Source organism: Neopsephotus bourkii, unplaced genomic scaffold, assembly GCF_033783945.1.
Source record: "Neopsephotus bourkii isolate Nb327-2 ecotype Australia unplaced genomic scaffold, CSIRO-AGI_Nbou_v1 NB_1526, whole genome shotgun sequence".
In the NCBI taxonomy this organism is placed as follows: domain Eukaryota; kingdom Metazoa; phylum Chordata; class Aves; order Psittaciformes; family Psittacidae; genus Neopsephotus; species Neopsephotus bourkii.
This window is the reverse complement of record NW_026902002.1, coordinates 5912864-5932803: the sequence shown is the minus strand read 5'-3', so window position 1 is coordinate 5932803 and position 19940 is coordinate 5912864. Positions and strand designations below refer to the sequence as shown.

At 36.2% G+C, this 19940-nt stretch overlaps 1 protein-coding gene across 3 annotated transcripts in view; it reads right to left on the bottom strand.

Annotated features, from left to right (window-relative positions):
• Positions 1–410: 410 nt before the first annotated feature.
• The window catches only part of XRCC5 (X-ray repair cross complementing 5), a 54109-nt gene continuing 34579 nt past the window's right edge, over positions 411–19940 (bottom strand). For all 3 annotated transcript variants that reach the window (XM_061370144.1, XM_061370143.1, XM_061370145.1), the window contains 7 exons: positions 18436–18529; positions 16934–17003; positions 9179–9288; positions 8574–8670; positions 6575–6642; positions 2661–2732; positions 411–1862 (listed from right to left, as the gene is read on the bottom strand). In XM_061370144.1, the coding sequence (XP_061226128.1) occupies positions 1848–1862; positions 2661–2732; positions 6575–6642; positions 8574–8670; positions 9179–9288; positions 16934–17003; positions 18436–18529 (526 nt within the window). In that variant the 3' untranslated portion in view covers positions 411–1847. The remainder of the gene's footprint in view (positions 1863–2660; positions 2733–6574; positions 6643–8573; positions 8671–9178; positions 9289–16933; positions 17004–18435; positions 18530–19940) is intronic.

Sequence of the window (19940 nt, the reverse complement as noted above, 5' to 3'; positions counted from 1 at the left end):
CACTGAGCCTAAATGTGCTGTACAGGTAACAAGATCTATGAAATTATACTCCATGAACTAAATCTTTATTGCTTGACAGAAGCAAAAATCTCTAAAAATATGGTCAACTGTTTCAAAAGCGACAGAAAGCCCTAATCCTTATTTTGATTTGTGAAGTAATTCTATATCCTGTCAGGTCTTGACCAAGACTTTTCATGATCTCTGCCAAAATGGTAAAAATTATTTTATTGGGGTGTTGTACAGTTTAGAGTTTGAAAAGAACAAGTAATCACACCCAGTTTCTAGAGGGATTTTGCTATTCAGTGTTTGCATTGTATGCCCAGAAAAGCGGCTTTTGATAGATTCTCTTAGTACTGCATAGATAGCTAATAATATGATTTAACAAACATGGTTTGGAGAAGACAACAGCAAATTTTTAAATGTTTTATTAATTAAAAAAAAGAAAAAAGTAAAAAACCTCAGCTAGTGTTATACTCTATAAATTGGCCTTGAAAGACATTCAAAACAATGGACTGGCCAAATATCTCTTATTTACAGCTAAGAAAAAATTTCTTCCAGTGGCACAAATCCTCTAAACACTTGGAAAGATCACTTATTCCCTGATATATGTATTTGAGAAACCCTTTCAAAGCCAGCATGAACTCAGTCAAGACGTGATCTACTGTGAGGTGGTTGCAACTAGATGACCTTAAGGTCTTCTCTAACCAAAACCATTCTGTGATTCTATGATGGAAGAGAGGAGAGGGCAGGTCACAGTCTAGGGAGATAGGGCCTAAAAACGATCGCTCTTTCCCACACAGGAACTGCTGTTCAGTATAAAGTGCAGATATTCCAGAATATTTTTTAACTCTTTTTTTTCTGTTTTATGATCTTAATATAATTTTGCACAGTATGTTTATACATTTGCAATAATGAATGAACATTTTAAATGAATAAATCTGATTGTAACAAATAAGCATCTGAGAAGGTGTCGTTAGTGTGTCTCCAGATCTGTATTCAAATTTGAGTATCTGGCCACTTTGGATTGCTCTGTGTAGACAGCACTCCATTTTGGTTACCAGTATAACTATTAGCAGTTGTCTATCACAGGTGTCAGTGTACAGCAATCAAAAATGAATCCCAGCATATGCAACAGGACAATGTACGCATGAAGCGACAGAGACTGTTTAGCTGAGCTGACAGGATGGAGAACTGTATAAAGAGATGACTGTAATTACTGTACTTTGAATTCTGTTGCATATTTTAAACTATTATTTTGTGACCCCCCCAGCCTAGAATTTTTTCCCCCAGGCCTTCGTGCATATTTTTGCTCTGTTTCTTTAATAGGAAAAAAGCATGAAAGTAGAGTCTTTTTCCCTCCTGTAACAATAATGCTATGGAGTTACCTCCACTACAGATTCATCATTACCTGGTAACATCACTGATATTTTTGTCTTCCTTCCCAGGCAATGTAACAAGAATTTCAGTTACCAGTGCAGACTGTCATTAAATTTAGCAGTGTTTAGCTGAAAGCAATATAAAGGATAAGCTAAACTCAGTGTTTAACTAAACTAATGAACAGAAAATAAGTAAGAAAAAAAAGAAAAAAAAAAAAAGGGAAATGCCTTAAAGGTATCACTACTTCACAAATACTTCAGATTATTTCAATCTTCTGTTTTTCTATCTTCTGTTCTAGATTTGAAAAGTCAGATGACAGTTTTACCAACTGGAAATTTCTCTGGAACTTCTGCTCTCATTTGAGAAAATAAAGATGGATAAGCTGTCTTCTCATTAGTGTGTTTAGTGCCCCATCTCACAGGGAGATCTCTTCCAAAACTTTGCTTGTATAGGCACCATATATCATCCACTCACATCATGTCCAGCTGCAAACAGAAGAAACAGATTTGGAAGAAGTAGCATTGAATTCAAGTTATTTCTTATGTGTTCAGCACTTAGAAAACAAAGCAAATTTGGAAATCCTTGTTGTATAACATAAATGGACGGCACAGGACTTAATACTAGGTTTCTATAAAGTACAAAACCAAACCTAAAATCCCTCATCTTCACATAATCATATGTGCAATTTAAAGATTTAAAAAAATTAGTTCAAAAGTAGAAATCTGTTTATTATTGAAGCTTCTTTAAAACTGTCTACACCATCAGCTTAAGCCTTGGAGACAGATTTGTAATGACTCAGCCTGTGAAAACCAGCTTAAATATTTATCAAAAAAACCCTCTTGAAATCCTTAAATTTCAGGAAGCTTATGGAGAGAAAGCTGAGAAGATTAAAACATCTTTTTAAAAATTACTTTCAATTTTCAACCCACATAAATAGCGGTTCTAGATCTACAAGCTTTTTTAAATGCTATTATAGTAAATTATAACAAACTGCTATCAAATGAACAGCCTTACTAGCTCTTTTGAAACACACTAGAGGACACATTTAACCTATGTAAACACCCAGGTTACTATATAACATAGTATTTGCCATCATGAAATTACACACCTGGTTATGTTTTACAATAGCAAATAAGTAATTCCATGTGGCTCTTTTCTGACTCAATTCCTTAGGTGTTTTTTCTAAGCCATGCACATCTACTGCTTTAAGAAGCACTCACTCTCACTTCATCTTTCAGTTACAGTTTAATTCTAAAGACATATAATGCCTTTACAGTACTCACCAAATCATCAACATCACCACCTTCATCTGTGAGAGGCAAATTTTCACTTTTCTTTTCTTTTGGAGCCAAGAACTGAAAATAAAAATATATTTATATGATATTGGCAAAACTCAGGCCCTTAATGTTCCCTTTATATTTCAAAACAAATCCACCTGTAATTAAGAATTATCAAGGAAGCTTGTTCTGGTTTCCACTCTCCAAAGTCATTTTGAACTACAAGAAATTTCTTAAGACCTGCTTTTAAAGGATTTTATGGTGAAGTGTATTGGAAAACAGACAAAAAGATATGGTTCTTCAGACAACTTATGGTTAAGCTGTAGAATACCCTGCAATAAGGATGCTGCAAATATTAGTACCTAGTCTCATGGAAAGATGGGGAAAGTTCATAGAAAAGAAATCCTCTGTACTAAGTCCACAGAAACAACCTCAAGCATGGGAACTACTGGAGACATCAGTGTCTGGAGCCTGGGACTGTACACTTCTCCTTATCCATTGTCAAACATGGGATTCTGGCCTAGATGGAAATTTTGTCCATTACAGTATGGCCATGTTTATGTGCTTACAGAAGGTAATTTTAAAAGTAATATTTAATATTATGTGCAGCTACAAAATATTAAAGGACAGCAAACTGCATCCTGAGTGGTGAGGCGCTGGAACAGGTTGCCCAAAGAAGCAGTAAATGCTCCATCCCTGGCAGTGTTCAAGGCCAGGCTGGACAGAGCCTTGGGTGACATGGTCTAGGGTGAAGCATCCTTGCCTATGGTAGGGGGGTTGGAACTAGATGATATTTACAACCCTAACTATTCTGTGATTCTATGAATGCCAGTTTTTAAAATTAGAAAATTCAGTATGTAAAGTTCTACTGCTACAGCTGCTGATACAACTCGCCATATGCCCTTCACTTACAGCATGACATCCATAAACACAAGATAAAGGTAAGTTGCTCAGATAGTATAACAACTGAAATCAAACATACAGACAATATCTGGAGTACAACCACCTCTGAATTATTTTTCTCTTAGCCTAAAATAGTGTGGCGGGAAAATATCTGGAATCGTAGGAAAAAAAAACCCAAAACAAATACTTGATTCTTACTTTAAAAGTATCCAGTTGTTTACAAATTTTAGTTATGGTCTCTTTATGATAAAATCATACATTATCTTTTTCTTAATAAATGCACCAGAGTTAGTACACAAAGCTGCAGATAAAAAGATGGCTATGAAAACTGAGGAGGAAGAAAAACAATAGTCCATGACTTTGAGTTCCATCATCCTTAATTCAGAAATATCTTCACTCTAACACTAGAGGATGAAAAGAACAGGTACTTAGAAAATAACCACATTAATCAGGCTATAAATACCCACTTAGAGTCTATGTTTACCTTTTTGTGCAAACAGCAGGCTCCTGAAAGCAAACTACTCTTTACCTGAGAACTCTGATTGTAACTGCCACAGAGGCTGTGTAAAAGGCCATGGGATCTCTATCAGAGCACTATGAATCTCAGAGACAATATACTGTAAAAAGCTTAGATATTATTTTACTTAAATAAAACATTTTGATCCTTTTCTAGAGCAATACTGACAGCTTTAGGCAAGGGCTAAAACACTGAGAAGTTACCAGCTGCATCCCATTTCTGGGAAAGTACCAGATATCCACTAGGATGAAAAGCAAATACATTGCTTTTGGTGAACATGAAAGACAGAGGAAGTGGACAACCCCCGCCAAGTTGACTCACTGCCCAAAGATCAGACCACTCCTACATCTTCAACATCCAAGAGGGATGTAGAAATGTAGAAAGCTTATTTCTACAACAGACAACATGCATAATTTGCACTCAGCATGTTAAAACATCATATAGATTTTGCAGCTGAAGAAAAAAAATAAAAATGAGAAGATGACAGGGCCAGAGGAAATTAGAATTCCAAGATGGCTGTATGTCTGTGTATCTACCGCCTTTAGTGAATGGTATCACCTTCACTATAGGAAACAATCAAACTGTTTTTGCAATCTACTACAGACAAAGGAAAAAATGCTGGCTTCTTCCAAGAATAAGTAGTCTTCCAGCTTCTGAAGTGAAAAGTCATATGAACCCTCAACAGCCAATGGCAAATCAGGGTTCTGGTTTTGGATCTGGGAAATGCATGGTAAGGTGGTTATCTATCAAGTAAGTGGCCTTGCCAACTGCCTAGTTAGCAGAGATGCAACGCATTTATTCTGAAAGTTAAGCTAACTGCCGTGTTAGAGAACACTGTTGCAGAGCTGATTTCATGCATCCTCTCTTACTCCACTATTTTAAAGGGAAGCTATGGCTGCTGTAGGACCTTCAATCAACCACAAAAGAATTTTCTGCTTTGCAACACCTGGCTGACTGTAGGATGATGTTAAGCAGAAAAGCAGTTCTGAAGTCAGTCTACTAATGCTTTGCTTCAGCTTAGCCTGGCAGCTGTAAATATAGTCCACAGTACTCTAATTTGTACTGCATCTTTTTCAGTCACTTCAAGGTCACAGTTAAGACAACAGTATACTGTAAGGTCTTCATAGCTAGTAGAGATTTCCTTATGGAATAGTGGCTATTTCACATAGCATTAGCACATTTTGAGCATCAATGGTAGTTTCAGACCAGAAAGTGAAGTTCTCAACAGAAGTACTGTCTTATGAAGTTTCCAAGTAAATTCATAGCATTTGGAATACACAACAACAACTGAAACTCTTCAAAACAACCACTGGGGAAAAAAGCTCTATACAATTACATGTGATGAGAAACAGCCAGTAGGTCCTTCATGTCTAGAAATAACATTATATTCTGTTATTTGTACTCTGCACATGTGCTTAGCTTTCTAGTCTCTTAGTTTGTTAGCTTTTCATTTTCATGACATTTCTGTGCCTCTTTCACCGTAAGGTAAATTGTTACAGATGAAAAAAGCAGTTTCTAAAATACAACCTTTTACCCACTCATTAATTCACTCATGGAGAACCTACTTCTACCCCTTCCAGTTATTGCTAATGTAAGCCTGGAAGCTGCCAAAATCAGTGTGACATCTTTTAGAAAAGTTGCTTCTCTGCAAAGTACTTAGTGATTTTAGCCACAGGTTTACCTTCAGGGTCTCTAATACAAGGACCTTCTTTCTCCTAAACTATTTAAAAACATGACTAGCAGCCTGATACAAAAATGCCCGTATTACCATTGCCACAAAAATACAGTTTTTGACAGCAACTCTGAATTCTGCTTTCTTTGAAACAGAAGGCACCATTCTGCCTGTTAGAATTCATTCCTTTATAACTGTGACATCCTTCATCCATCACTGCTGTTACTGAAGTGTCATATTACTGTAGAAATAATACCTGCAACTACTCCAAACCTTTTGTTTCTAAAAGGATCTTACATGATCACCAATAATAATAACAGCACCATCTATGAAGTCCATCAATGCACAAGAGCTCCATAAAGTGGAAAATACTGGTATCATCACACATATGGTGAAAATTAACCACAATAATTATATATTGCTAGAGTCCACAACACCTTAAGACAAAAAAGCATCCCAATTTTTGAACTCATGTAACAATGAGATCGTGATTCTTTCTATGAAGCTCAAATAGTAATCTTGCATATACAAATAGTCTGTTATTGTTCCACTGAGTTCCTAGAGTTCCTATTCTTCGTAGAGGATATTTTCAAATAATGATATCACTACGTGCTACTTTCTAAAGCCCAATAAGAGTAAAATGCTGTGGGACATGCCAGGGAATTATTTTAACTCTGAATTGGGGCAATTTCAACTGTGTAGCAAAAGACCACTCTTCTTCCTTCATATGGATCCTGTTTCATTCACCTAAAGATTTATCCACGTAAGAATCTTCTATTCCACAGCAAGAACTCTATACAAATAGTTGCTCATTAAAAAAAGAGATACCTTTTCAGCCTCTTCACTAGTCACTGAGCTTTCCTTTGCTTCATCTTCAGTGATCAAAGAAATTCTGTCTAAAAAAGAAAAAAAAAAAGAGATAAAAATATCATTAGAAGGCTTCCCAAACCCATACTTAATGGTAGAAAAGAAAAACATCTTCCAAATTCCAACTTCTGAATGTGTCAGCAGAAGAAAAAAAAAAAAAATTGCTCAAAGGAAAATATGACTTGCATAAATGAGTCAACTATCATATAAACTATGATACAAAAATAAATTAATGAGCATATTCATAAGATTGTGGAAGTATCCATTTAGGAAACTGCTAATATTATGACAATCAAACTAACGAGACACTGAAATCATAGATCACAGATGAAATGCTGAAAATCTATCAGAAATTACACTTTTAGTCACTCACAGCATGCTCTTAGGTCCTTAGAAAAATTAACTCCTAACATACAAACACATGCTGTGATTACCTACACTCTAACTACCAAAGTGCTGTTCCTGCCCCCACTTTACTCCTTGGTTGTGCCAGCACCACTACCCTGTGCAGTGACCCCTGAAACAACAAATTTAAAAAAAAGAAATCTTAATTACTTTTTACCCCAATAGTTTTCTTCAGTTTAGCTCATCACTTGGCTACACAAATGCCTGTGCCTCAGTAAAGAAGCCGTAGGTGTGAGGGCAAAGAAAAGTCAATTCATAAAGGTTTCAGCAACAGTACAAGCATAACGCCACCTTAATGGTCCCACAGAACTACACGGCAGGGTTTCATGAGACAAGGGAACTTGTCACAGATCTGCCTTGCTCTTCAGCCACTCACTCACTTACTCACTCCCATCCTCTTTTGGGGATTGCAGTCACTCATGACAATGCCCAATGTATGTCACATTTGGAAGAAAAGAGGGGATGAGTCATTGGCAAGAAGAAGGGAAAACAGCAGCAAATGAAAAGGTATCTCAGCTGCCTAGTGAAAGCAGCTAGATTATGCATAAAGCATCACAATTTTATCATCTTCTTACAAGATGGTAATCTATTTTGTATGAAAATATCATCTCTATATTTGTAATTCTGTTTTCTCAATAATATACTGCAGGTTTTTTTACAAAATCTGGTTTGTGAAATTATTGTAGCATGGCTTTGGAAGATTCAGGTTTCCTACTTCCAAAGTTTATTGGTTTCTGTTTTCCAAATTTCTTCAGAGGTCCCCTACAACACTTCTGAATATAACATTATTTCAGTGTGGTCTTGTGCTGTTTAGGTTGAAAAACAAATTCCCATCTCATAATTTGAGAAAGTTGGATGAAGTAGACATTACAGAGTATCTACAGTTAATTACTTTTAAAAGTGTTATACAAAAGCATATATTTGCATTTTATAGCATGCACCTTTAAGAGATACAGCTGAGCAGTTAGCAGATTTTCTTAGCACTGGTTCCAACTAAAAAGATTATGACGTAAAAGATTATTTTAGTCCACCATGTTTTGTATTTGTGCAAGTGTTCCTTTATTTATCGCTTGCATAGTCTCTGAATGCCTTTTAAACTGCACTGCCTTGTATCTCCCAGTTTAATCATAGGTAGGTGTCACATTACCACATATTCTGTCCTTCAGGTTGCTTAAATACAAAATGATCAGTGACACATTTCGATACTATCTATGCCTTTTATGAAGCTTCATTTGGAAGAATCTTTTTATATCAGTGCTGCATGAGGTTTTTTCCATTTATTTTGAAATTCAGCTGAAATCATATCTTCTTCTTACTCTGTAAAATTTAATTTGTCTCTCTTCTTCCACAATTAATTTACCATTTCAGCAAGACTTGGCAAGGCATTATGAACATTGCTGAAATATGAAACTATTAGTGCAAAGTGAAAGATTATTTTGGGCTTTTTGTTTGTTTGTTTTAAACTAAACCCAGAGCCATCTGTTAAACTGTCCCATTGCTAAAAAGAAGTTTTCTCTTAGATAAGGGATAATAAACCAGAAAAATGCCATGCTACCTTGCATCATGATCTCCCAGAAATCAGCTAAGGCTTTATCTTCCACCTTTGATTTCAGGCCCTGCAGAAAATCATTAAAGCACTGCACCTTGGACAGCTGAAAAAAATTACAGCAATTATAAACAAGAGATTAAAAATACTAAAGAGCACTGCAAACCTAATACTTCACAAATGCATCTAACATGGTGAACACAAAAGTCATTACAGATTTTGGTTTTTATCTCTACTAAAACCAAGAGTTCTAAGGAAACGTGAGCCACAAAACCTGCCTTTCAAAAAGCTAGAAAGACCTTCTTGCAAAAAGCTTTATTGAAGAACATATTAGTACGATTACTTTTTTTTCTTTTACAAGCGTCAGAGAATAGGGTTTTTTGTTTGTACTTTTGGAAGAAAACAAGCAAAAGCAAATAATACCAGAGAAGCTAGTCCCCATTTTGGTAAGAAACGTAAAATGCAAATATATTTTTAATCGTTCAAATAATGTAACAGATTTTAATTTGTGAATCACTTCTTTTGGCTGTAACAACAGATTATTAAGTTCCTAATACAGCAAATAGATTCATCATGTCTTTAATTTGAAAGATATGAGAGTTTTAACATATTACCTTCACAGCCTCCTCCCTGAAAACTCTGATACAATTGATCCCTTTCATGTAGTACTGAGAACCTTTATTTTCCAGGAACTGATCAATGCGGTTTATCAACTGCTGACTCACTGAAGAACAAAGAGAAATAAATAAATCAAAGAATGCACACTTTCAAAGCAAAAAATATTTTTCTTTTACAACTCTCTTGCTATTCCACAGACATCTTTAAAGAGTTAATCATACCCCTACTGCCTCAAGCTACTTAAGCTGACAACTGTTACTTAAGGTACTGAAAATTACTTCAGCCTCTCTGGAAAATCTATATATACCAGGAAGAAATGCAAGCATGGCCAAAGCAAAAGCCTTTCACTGAAACCCAAGATAAAAAGCACTGGCCTAGCTGGTTTGATAGAAAGTAAAACTAGAACACTTGGGATCCTAAACTGAGGGAGGTTATGTTCTACAATACAAGCATATCCCCATAGCATCCTTTGAAATACATGCATATTTCAATAAAAGTGTTAAATATACAACGAAGATGTAATAATGTCAAAACAACATCTGTAGGGTGATTACACTTATAGAGAATACCTTCTTGTTATTGACATTACAATATACCTTGTCTCTGTACAGGTAGTTTGATGACTTTTTATCCAGGCAATGCTGTTTATGATTATGGAGATAAGTATTATAAAATGTGCATGCCTAAGAGAGAGCAACAGAGGCAAACAACAAGACTTGTACCAACAAGAAGGGGAACACCAGATTCATTCTCACTGTTTAGCTCCTAAAAAGTAGGTAGCTGTAAAACACTGCAAATGTGACAAGTGAAAATGTCACTAAGAGCTTCTGCTCTTCTGATTTTAGTACTTACTTTTCTTCATATTTAATTACAGGTGAAAACTAAACAATTTTACCCTCTGGCAGACACCTCAGCCTGGGAAAAGACGAGTGAAGGATACAACAGTGATCTATAAACTCAGAAGCATTGTGAAAACAGTGGATTGATAGCCTTTCTCAAAACAAGAGTGAAGAACTGGGTTAAGAACATATGAAAAAAAAGAGTTCCCCTTCAAACAAAACCAGTTAACCTCTTTACCACAGACTGCTGTAGAATGCTAGAAATTCTAACAACTTTAAAAAATGCTTTAAGAAACTCTTTAATCAGGGAGATTAAAGGTGGTGTTGACACTGAGGAAGAAAATGCAGGAAAGGATTCTGGAGAAGTCACAGCATCTGCCTGTCGTGTTCTTGTACTGTTGAAGTTGGTTTCCTACATTAGCAGAACCTTTAACCTTCTATAGGTTAAACCTATAGACCTTCTTAAGTTCAGAAGTTATGGGCATAGATATCACTGCAAGTATTTCAGCCATGGAAACATCAACACAAAATAATCTGCCAGAGTGATGGAAGAGACAAGGATAAGGAAGCACACCAAGAAACATTCCACTCTGCTCACTGTAAGCGTACACAGCAATAACTGTTACATTTATGTTCCATCCATAAAATGCTTAACTGAATATGAAGAACAGCATCTCTGAGTGAAAAAGATGTGAAACAAGACATGCTTGATATTCTTTCCCACTAGGTTTTTACAGAGTTTCCAGAAAAGGAGGCAGATAATGGTTCTGTCCAACAGCAGCCGTCACACAAGAACGTGTCCAAAAGTGCCCGCTGCTCCAGAGGTGATCTGCTCATTTTTTTATTTACTTTACCAGTAGCTGACAAACTAAATTGAAGTCTCAGTACTTAAGCTCCCTGAGTTACATCAGTCCATTTTTTTCCATGGTTAACGATTTTCTCATTAAATGTTCTAATTTCTTAGAAATTGCACTAATAAAGCAAGTCCTGCTGGTTTTTTCAGTGGTGATGGTGGTTATTTTTTGAACACTGCCTTCTCATTGATGTGTTAAATTAAAACCTCAGGCACTACGAGGGTGCAATAAATGTCTTTATTGTCAGAATGATTCCAGCATACTGTTTGAAATTATCAGACACTCTACTTCTTCTTTTGCATTTAATTTTTTTAAATCCCTTTCCATTTGATTGCACTGGCAGGCATCAGAAGACTTCTTGCCACTGACTGTGAATGCCTCCTTTTGAAATCTATTTTAAGAAATCAAAAAAAACCTTACATGTTTTACTAGGCACTGAGAGACTATATGTAGGAAATGGGTTAAAGGCAACACTATTTTAAGTCAGTCTTCAAATGTCTTAAAACAGCTTGGTGAAAGCTGGGTCTGTCCACTGCTTAAGTGACAGGCAATAATTCATGAATCTAAAATAGATAAAATTCTTCTGATTAGATGATCAAATTATTTCAGGGGGCCAAAGACAATACCAAAGAAGGTAGATGAGGATTATAACTGGAAGCCCTCCAAAGTGGACTCTGTTTACGTTTCTAGGTCTGAGAACTTTGTTGATTTCCTGTTGCCTGTCATCTGCCTATTACAGTGAATCTTTGGGTTTGGGTACTACAAAAAACAGATCTCCCTGATTTTTGGCATGTGCTGCATAAAGATCTCTATTAAACTAAACTGTGAATATTAAAATTATCTCTGATGTGCCCCAGACAAATCTCAGACACTGGGCTTTTGAAGAGCAAGTCCAAGAATTACAAATGGACACCCTATTCAGGACACTATTGTATAATACTAACTTTTTTTTCTTCTCTCTGAGCAACCATCATCCCATAGACACCTTTAAGGAAGTGAACTAATGGACTTCTACATTTTACATAAACTGAAATTCCAGCACTCCTAATAACCACCATGTTCTGCAGAACAACCCAAAGAAATTTTAATCTTCTGCTTCCTCCTTCTACTGTACCTGATTGGTTAGAAAACAAATACAGTGATTAAAGGCTGAAGAAGTACAGGGGAAAAAATATCTCTGAATACAACATCTTTTAGTTCTAACAGAATTTATTTCTTTCGTCTCTGGCATTCAGATACATTCCCTATGCTAAAATACATTCACCAGTGCCGTTATTTCTCATTAAATATGTCATGAACAATAATATTCATTTCTTATCTCTGAATAGTTACAGTACAAAAGTGTAGTTATATCCTTATGTTGGTTCAGTTCAGTCCTTGTTCTTGATTACTACGCCATCTGGATTACAGAATAGTAATAGATAAAAACTGTATTAGAGTCCAAGTTCAATTACTTGGGGATTTTTTTTTTCTTAAAAAAGAAAAAAAAACAGTTACAAAAACCAGTTCTTTCTGCAGATGCAAGACTCCTGTTGTTGTCTATCTTCAGATTTATCTGCTGGTGGTGGTAATGATTTATGTTCATGGGCAGTGCTTAAAGTAAGAGTCACTGACAAATCAGTTAAATCACCTCATAATTCATTTTAAACTACTGCTCTGTAAGAATGATCTTTTTCTAAGTGAAAAGAAGAAAGACATTCTAAACTGAAACCTCCTAATTTTTAAGGACTTCCTGCATCTTTAAGCCAAGAAATAAGAATTTTAACATCAAGAGCTGCTGAACTACTTCAGTGTCCTATAAGGTGCTGTTCAGTTTTGAAATGCTGTCTCTAAATGGCCTGTTGGTACGGACCAGAATGATTTAAACTGGACATCTGCAGGACATACAGCCCAAATCCCTGCTCAAACCACGGTCTTCGTGAATCAGGTAGTTCAGTGTTCCACAGACTTGAGTTCCAAGTAGCTCCGAAGATGAAGAGTCTCTAAGTTCTCTGGGCCCCTGTTTCTGTGTTTGACTACCTTAATTCTGATTTCCACCCCCCGCAAACATCTAATTCAAATTCTGTTTGTTGCGACTCGGAGCTTTGCATCTCACCCAATCGCTATGCCCTTCAAAGACAAATCTGGCTTCATCTTCTCTGTGAAGCAGACGTACAGAAAACTTCAAAGTAATTTTATGAACTTGAATATTTGGTTTGCAAATATTCTTCTAATGACTGAATCATTTTCATCAAATCAGTCATTGCATTTGGCCTACCTAGCAGTAGAGCATGAATAGTCTCTGCAATACACAAAAACATCCAATAAGATAGAAATGCAGATGAACTGCAAATACATATGCCAACAAAACCTGAAACTAAATACTTTTTAAAAAAAACACCAAATACCAAATCTTAGGTCTAGAAGGGTAGCTAACTATAAACATTTCTATAGAAAATAAATGAATTATAATTCTTATTGCAACTAATAAATTCCCACTGCAATCTCTTACATACAATTCTTTTACGCATACAAAACATCCAGTGCAAAACCAGTGTTTTACATTTTACTTAAGAAGCTATCTACATGCCACAGCAAAAGTGTGACACGTCAGGCGTAATAGTATTTGCTGAAATGTACATGTGCAATTACTGACTATTTTTCTAGAAATGCCTTGTAATAAAAATATTAACAAGCTGGCTATAAATGACAGTTGGGTACAATTTGTCTCTGGACATTTATGTCCATAACTGTACAGCTGTCATTGCAGATTCCTCTCTTCATTGACAATCAGTACAATAAAAAAAAGCTCTTTCAACTACAGTACTTCAGACACCATGTTCTCAGACAGAAGTCCTGGAAGGTACAATGAAATCCGGCCTCTAAACTCACAAAATTTATAAACCAAAGGAAATACTATACATGTGCCAATATCTTTTTTTACTTCCCATTAAGACAGACTATCTTTTACAGAAGCCTATGAAAATACAACACACAATATCTGACACCTTCTGCTGTTCAGAAATGCAGACATGGATAGAAACCCATAAACACTCCAACAGGATGAACTGATAGTCATGTGGCTACTCCTTTGGCATGACAAAGACGGCAAATACTCACTGCATTTGAGAACCGTCTTTGCAGCCACAGCAACAAAGAAACACATTGTACACCCCCGGAGTAATAATTAGATTCTACTCAGGCAAACTAATCTATTTGATTTGCATTCATTGACAAAAATGTCAGCAGCTGTTATCAGAAAACTGTTCTTTGTGATGACTGTGCACTTGTAACCTGCTCAAAATAAGATCTGCATAAAATGACATCTCTCTGACCATGAATGCAAATAAGAAAGATATCTGGAGGGAGAACACAATACTAGCTACATGCGCAATCAACATTAACCAGTAAGCTGACACCATCTCACACAATACATGATGTAAGCTGTAAGTGGGTCCCCTACTGCAATAAACTACATAGATGTTGATTCAAAACAAAGTTAGTCACTGTTTCAGAAATTAAGCCACCAGTTTGAGAAAATCTAACCCTAAGACCCTTACCAATTTGAAACTCTCTAATTTTCTAAAAATAGGTATTTACACATTAGCGACCCAGTTCTCACTAACAGCAAATGCATTGTTTCTCCTGTGGGATGCAGCATCAGACTCAGGCTGTCTAACATGCACTTAAGGCTTCTCCCGTGAATGGCACATACTCTGATCATTAAATCCCAGTGAGGCTACTACATGAGATGCAGTGGTACTCATTTTGGTGATAAATATACCATCAGGAGTTCTGACAAACTGGTAAAAAAAAATTAAAAATCCCCTTGCTACACTTATGTCTTGATAACTTCATTCCTTTTGCAGGGAGTCTTGCTGTGGATGGAAGAGAACATGTGCCATTAACCTGCAGCTTAATTAAGAAGCCACTATATTGTCAATATTTGAAGTACAACTCTCCCTAGTACTACAACTTTTCTAGCTACCAAAAATAACCCACCTCAACAAAACAATTGAATGGTCTTTCTCCTCCATGTAGAGGGCCTCTGTTGCTGTTGTGTTTTAAACTGAGAATCTAAGCTCTATTCAGTTTGGAACACTACACTGGACGCTCTTTTTATGCAAGAAAAAAACAAAACAGGATGCAACCTAGTACTTCTCCTGTCTGTGTTGTGACATAAGAAATGTAACTTTTTTTTTTTTTCAACAAGCTATTTGGATGCCACAGATCATCCTTTCCTGCAAAGACATTTGATATTTCACATGTTCTAGCAGAGGAAGGAAAAAAAAAAAGTTTCATCATTAAATGTGATATGAAATTATACTAAAAAAAAAAAAAACCACACAGAACCACCGAACAGTTTCAAGGCAGATTTTACTATCTACATAACCAGAATGCAATTCAGCAAGCCATTAAAAACAAGCCTGTAATGTTTTATGTATCAAGCTACCTAAAAGGCTCTAAAGCAGAAAAAGGATTATGCAAAAGAAAAATATGCAGAACGTGTTTCTATTTATAATGGCTCTGTCTCTCCTTTTGAATGGGTGACTGCACTACATTCTAACTACACCTTATAATTACAGAACAGATCACACATAAAATCAGATTGCTGAAAATTTCAGAAGCCATCCGAACATGTACTGCAGCTATCTCTGGCACAGCTACCAAGTGGACATATTTAAGCACTCTTTAAACCATCTTTAAGGGTAATCACTTTACTTATTTCTGCCTTAAACCCTTCCTACATGATAAAATTAATTACCATAACAAAGTAGCCAACTGTTTCACAGTTTCTGTATTCTAACATATTGTACAATGGGTTTTAGTGCATCTTTACTGCATTTGAGAACACAATTCTCAAAGCTCAACGAGCAATTTCTTCTGGATCTAATACAAACTGTAAGTAAAGAACTGGTTAACTGGCTTATAGGTCTGAACATTCTGGAGAGAAATAGCTATATAGGCTTTATCAAACTGTATTGCAAATCAATATACTACTCAACACGCTCCTGCAAGCTATATCTAAAAGGCCCAAAGATCTTGTTGAAATAGCTAGCACCTCACTTCAGCACCTCTGCAAATCTTTTTCTTTGAAAAGAACTGCTGCATTAGTGGCTATTTGGTAGATGAGATTTACCTTGCCCCAACCTTCAAATTACCCTTTAAAAGAAAAAAGGATCCCATCCATCTTGTGCATTCTCTTTAAGATGCCTTTGGATGACTTATATCTCTGTATAGCTATTCCAGTAGGGAAATATCACACAAACAAATGATAATTCTGTTGCATTTTCAGATTCAGGGCAGGTAAGACAGTGGCTGACCTGTGCTTTGTATTCTTCCTTGCCTCTGCTTCAAAACCCTGTCTTATTGCACACTGAGAATAGATTCATAGAATGATAGAATGGTTAGGGTTGGGAAGGACGTTAAGATCATCTAGCTACACCCCCCCTGCCATGGGCAGGGAAACCTCCCACTAAACTATGCTGCCCAAGGCCCTGGTTCAACCTGGCACACAGTCAATTGAGTGCACACAGAATCACCTCTCATCTTTAGGAGTTACATACTACCTGCTCATTGCACCCTAAATGCATCCATGCATTCTTTTGCTCACAACATGAAATAAAAAATGATCTTTGCATGTAAAGATTTAAATCACGGGTACCAGATTCTTATTTCTTCACTGAACAGAGTAAGTAGACAGCAGAAGACAGGTTTCTCACACTGTGCACAGCCAACAGCTTTCCACTTCAAGCCAGAAAGATCTTGGGAAGCTAGATGAGAAGTTGATACCCTTCATGGATCTGTAAGAAACACCTGAGGAGTTGCTCAGATGCCTCAATATAGCTGTTTAGTGCCATCTTACACAAACGGGTATCTAAGACTTTCAAATGAGGAAGGCAAGTACTGACATGGGAACTGAGTGACACCTTTCTTCCGTAAGTAGCACTAGAAGCTAACCAGAAAACTCCAAAGCATCTCACATAGTACTAGAAGTTTATGTTTAGACAAATAGCCTGAATTTACTGAACCCTGAAGATGCTACTAAATATAATTAAGACAGATGGAAGTCATTTACCCTCTTTGAAGTCAGCATTTTTCTGCCTCACCAGAATTCTGAAATCTTCTGCTGGATTAACACTGCCAACCTACAAAAGGTCCGAAAAAAGATACAATCATCAGCCAATATCCATCTCTTTCTTTTTATGAGGCAACAAGGATCTTTATATTTCTGTTCATTTTAATAAGGAAACAGAAGCTCTACACTTTTCTGTGTGCAGACTCATAGAATGCAAGTCTTAACAATGTGTGTTAATGCACAGTACTCCCAACAAAGGGTAGTTATGACATGAGCAAGATGAACTTACTATGCCACACTGTTGATGAATGTGTTCTCTAGGATTTAGAAGTCAGAAGCACAGTAATTCAGGTTACCTGCTAGTTCAGCTTTGAGACTTTCTGCAGCACAGACATCTCCCTAGTCTTGACAGGGGCTTAACGAGGAATGGAAGCTCCCAGGCATGTGGCTACAGAATCACTGGTTTGCCACTCCAATGGGACACTCAAAATTAAAAGCTTGCACTCAATTCATTTATCCTTTCTGGCCCAGTCTGACATCTTAAAGTTGAAGCTCCAAATGGGCATACAAATGCAGAAGCCTTTCAAAAGGACTAAAACCAGGTCAAATATAAATACTTACTGAAAAATGGATGCAGTAACTTCAGGGGAAAAAATTACACTGCTTAAAATTTTCTTTCAAGAATGAAAATTCTCCCGAGTATAACTGAAATTTTTATGCTCAGCTGTCAAAATAATTTGTACCTCTTTCAATAATCTTTCTTGGTCTGTTAGTGTTCCATTTAAATCTAGAAATGACACTTTTCAGGAAATATCAGAATTCTATATTAGGTATTCTGAGTATTTAAATATTTTTAATTTTAAATATTTTTTAAAATCTGAATCATGCATTTTGAAGACCAACCTTAAAAGATAACACATTTGAAAACAATTGAAGTTATCTCAATATTAAATCACTTTTTTCCTTCAATCCAAAGAATCAAGTTAAGGAAGGTGCACAGTCATGATATAGGCTTCATCTACCCGTGTGCACAACCTCTGGAGTTAAGCTAGACCTAGCAGCAAGATGAAGCCAAATTTGCGATTTACAACCCTGTCCTGGCTGCAGCAGAGAACGGTCTCAAAAAATCACAGCAATGACTTTGTTTTAATATGCAGAAGGCAACTTCTGTGTTGCAGATGATACAAAAGAGAGCAAGAACAAAATTCAACTACTGAACCCCAATTTCGAGATTCTGTTTTCTTCAGATCCTCATGCTTGTCCTTTAGAGTTCTAGACACTGGGGGAGAATTTCGTCAAAAAATATCCAAGACTGATGGGAATTTGTGCTAAAATAGACCTAAGGGCAGCAAATCTCTAGCAGAGTTTCAAATCTACAAGGAGACAGCATTTCAGTCATGTTTCAGCTAGAAACATTCCTTTTATCAGGAATTCTATATATTCACTACAATAGAGAAACTAAACTTCCTCTTTAAGAAAGAGATTTGTAAAAATAGGCTTACAGAGGTGACATTTCCTTCAGCAAGTTTCATGATGCTAAAGCTGCCTTCTTCATCTTCAATTCTTGGTTTCTTAGGGTTGGGTCCATCTTCACTGCTGCAAATGAGGATGACGGAAATTAATACAAACACTTTAAGTAAACTGTCCTGCCTACTAAGTAGAGAGTCAGTAAATTAATGAAATATACACTGAACACTGAACAAAACTTCAGGATATAACTATTCCTAAATTAACACTAAACCAGTTTTCATTTTTCCTCACAGGCTGTACAAAGCAGACAGCAAAAACACAGATCGAACTTCATCCTGACATAAAGCAAAGGCACTGCTTGTTGAAGGTGCAAGATTATTCATGCTTATCTCAGGAGTGAATTTACTTACACACGTCTTTTCCACTTTTCTAAATACAGACTATCTCCAGTCACTTTATTTTGAACCTGTATACTGCATTAACCTTGATAATTTACAGATTATAATTTACTGATTTACAGTATATTACATACAGTAATATATTACATACATTACAGTATGTTACATTTGGTATTCTTGCCACATTTGTTGTAAAAAGAAATAGCAGAAAAACCTTAACATTTAAATTAAAAAATTATTTCCTTTCAAAAATTACCTGCTAGTTCCTGTACTAGAATTGATAGCTGCAACAAAACTGTTTACGTGATGGCTTTTGACTCTAATGATCCACACTCTCCACCAGCACACAAGAACTTTATAAGCTTTCACATACAGCAGTCAAAACCTGCTAGACACACCCCAATTAAGTACATAAGAACTAACTCTCAGGACATTTTAAGCTAATTGCAAAATGCTTTCAAAAGGTTGTTGCTCTAAAAAGCTGATCTTGAATTTAAGCTACTCTGTCACTTTGTCCTTACAGGTAACATATACCAAGGTGTACATTCAAACTAGGATCTTAACTTGTTGCAGTAAATAAATAAAACATGCCAAACTTTACAGTACATCTTGGCAACAGAAGAAAATCAGGTAATCACAAAAGTGGAAGAAAATCAGATGCTGTGTTCTGTGTCACTTAATGTGACAGGCTACTGACACAGAAGAATCCATTTCAGTTTAAGAATGACTGAAAGCTACTCAGCTACCTGAACGGTAGCATCTGTGTTCAAGGAATCCCAAAACAAAGTAAGAAGTTCTTCTCAAAAATTCTGCTACTACAGTGGAAAGACTACAGGGACAAAGCCAAGGCTCCTAGGCTAGATGCCGCTTTGCATTCTACGAGGTTAAAATTGATTTTTAAAAACTGCATTGCACATTACAATCAACTATTAGAAGGCACTTTCAGTCTTCCTTTTTACTTTCCATAGCACACCCCTCCCCTACTTTACAATTAGTGTCTATCCCGCTTTGTTTCAGTTTTCTCTGTCCTATACTTATTTTTGTCACTACTGAAATGAAACCCCTTCTCCTCAGCAACCTCTGTCATCCAACATAACCTTACTTATCACTCTAGCAGAAATTATTACTTCACTTATGCC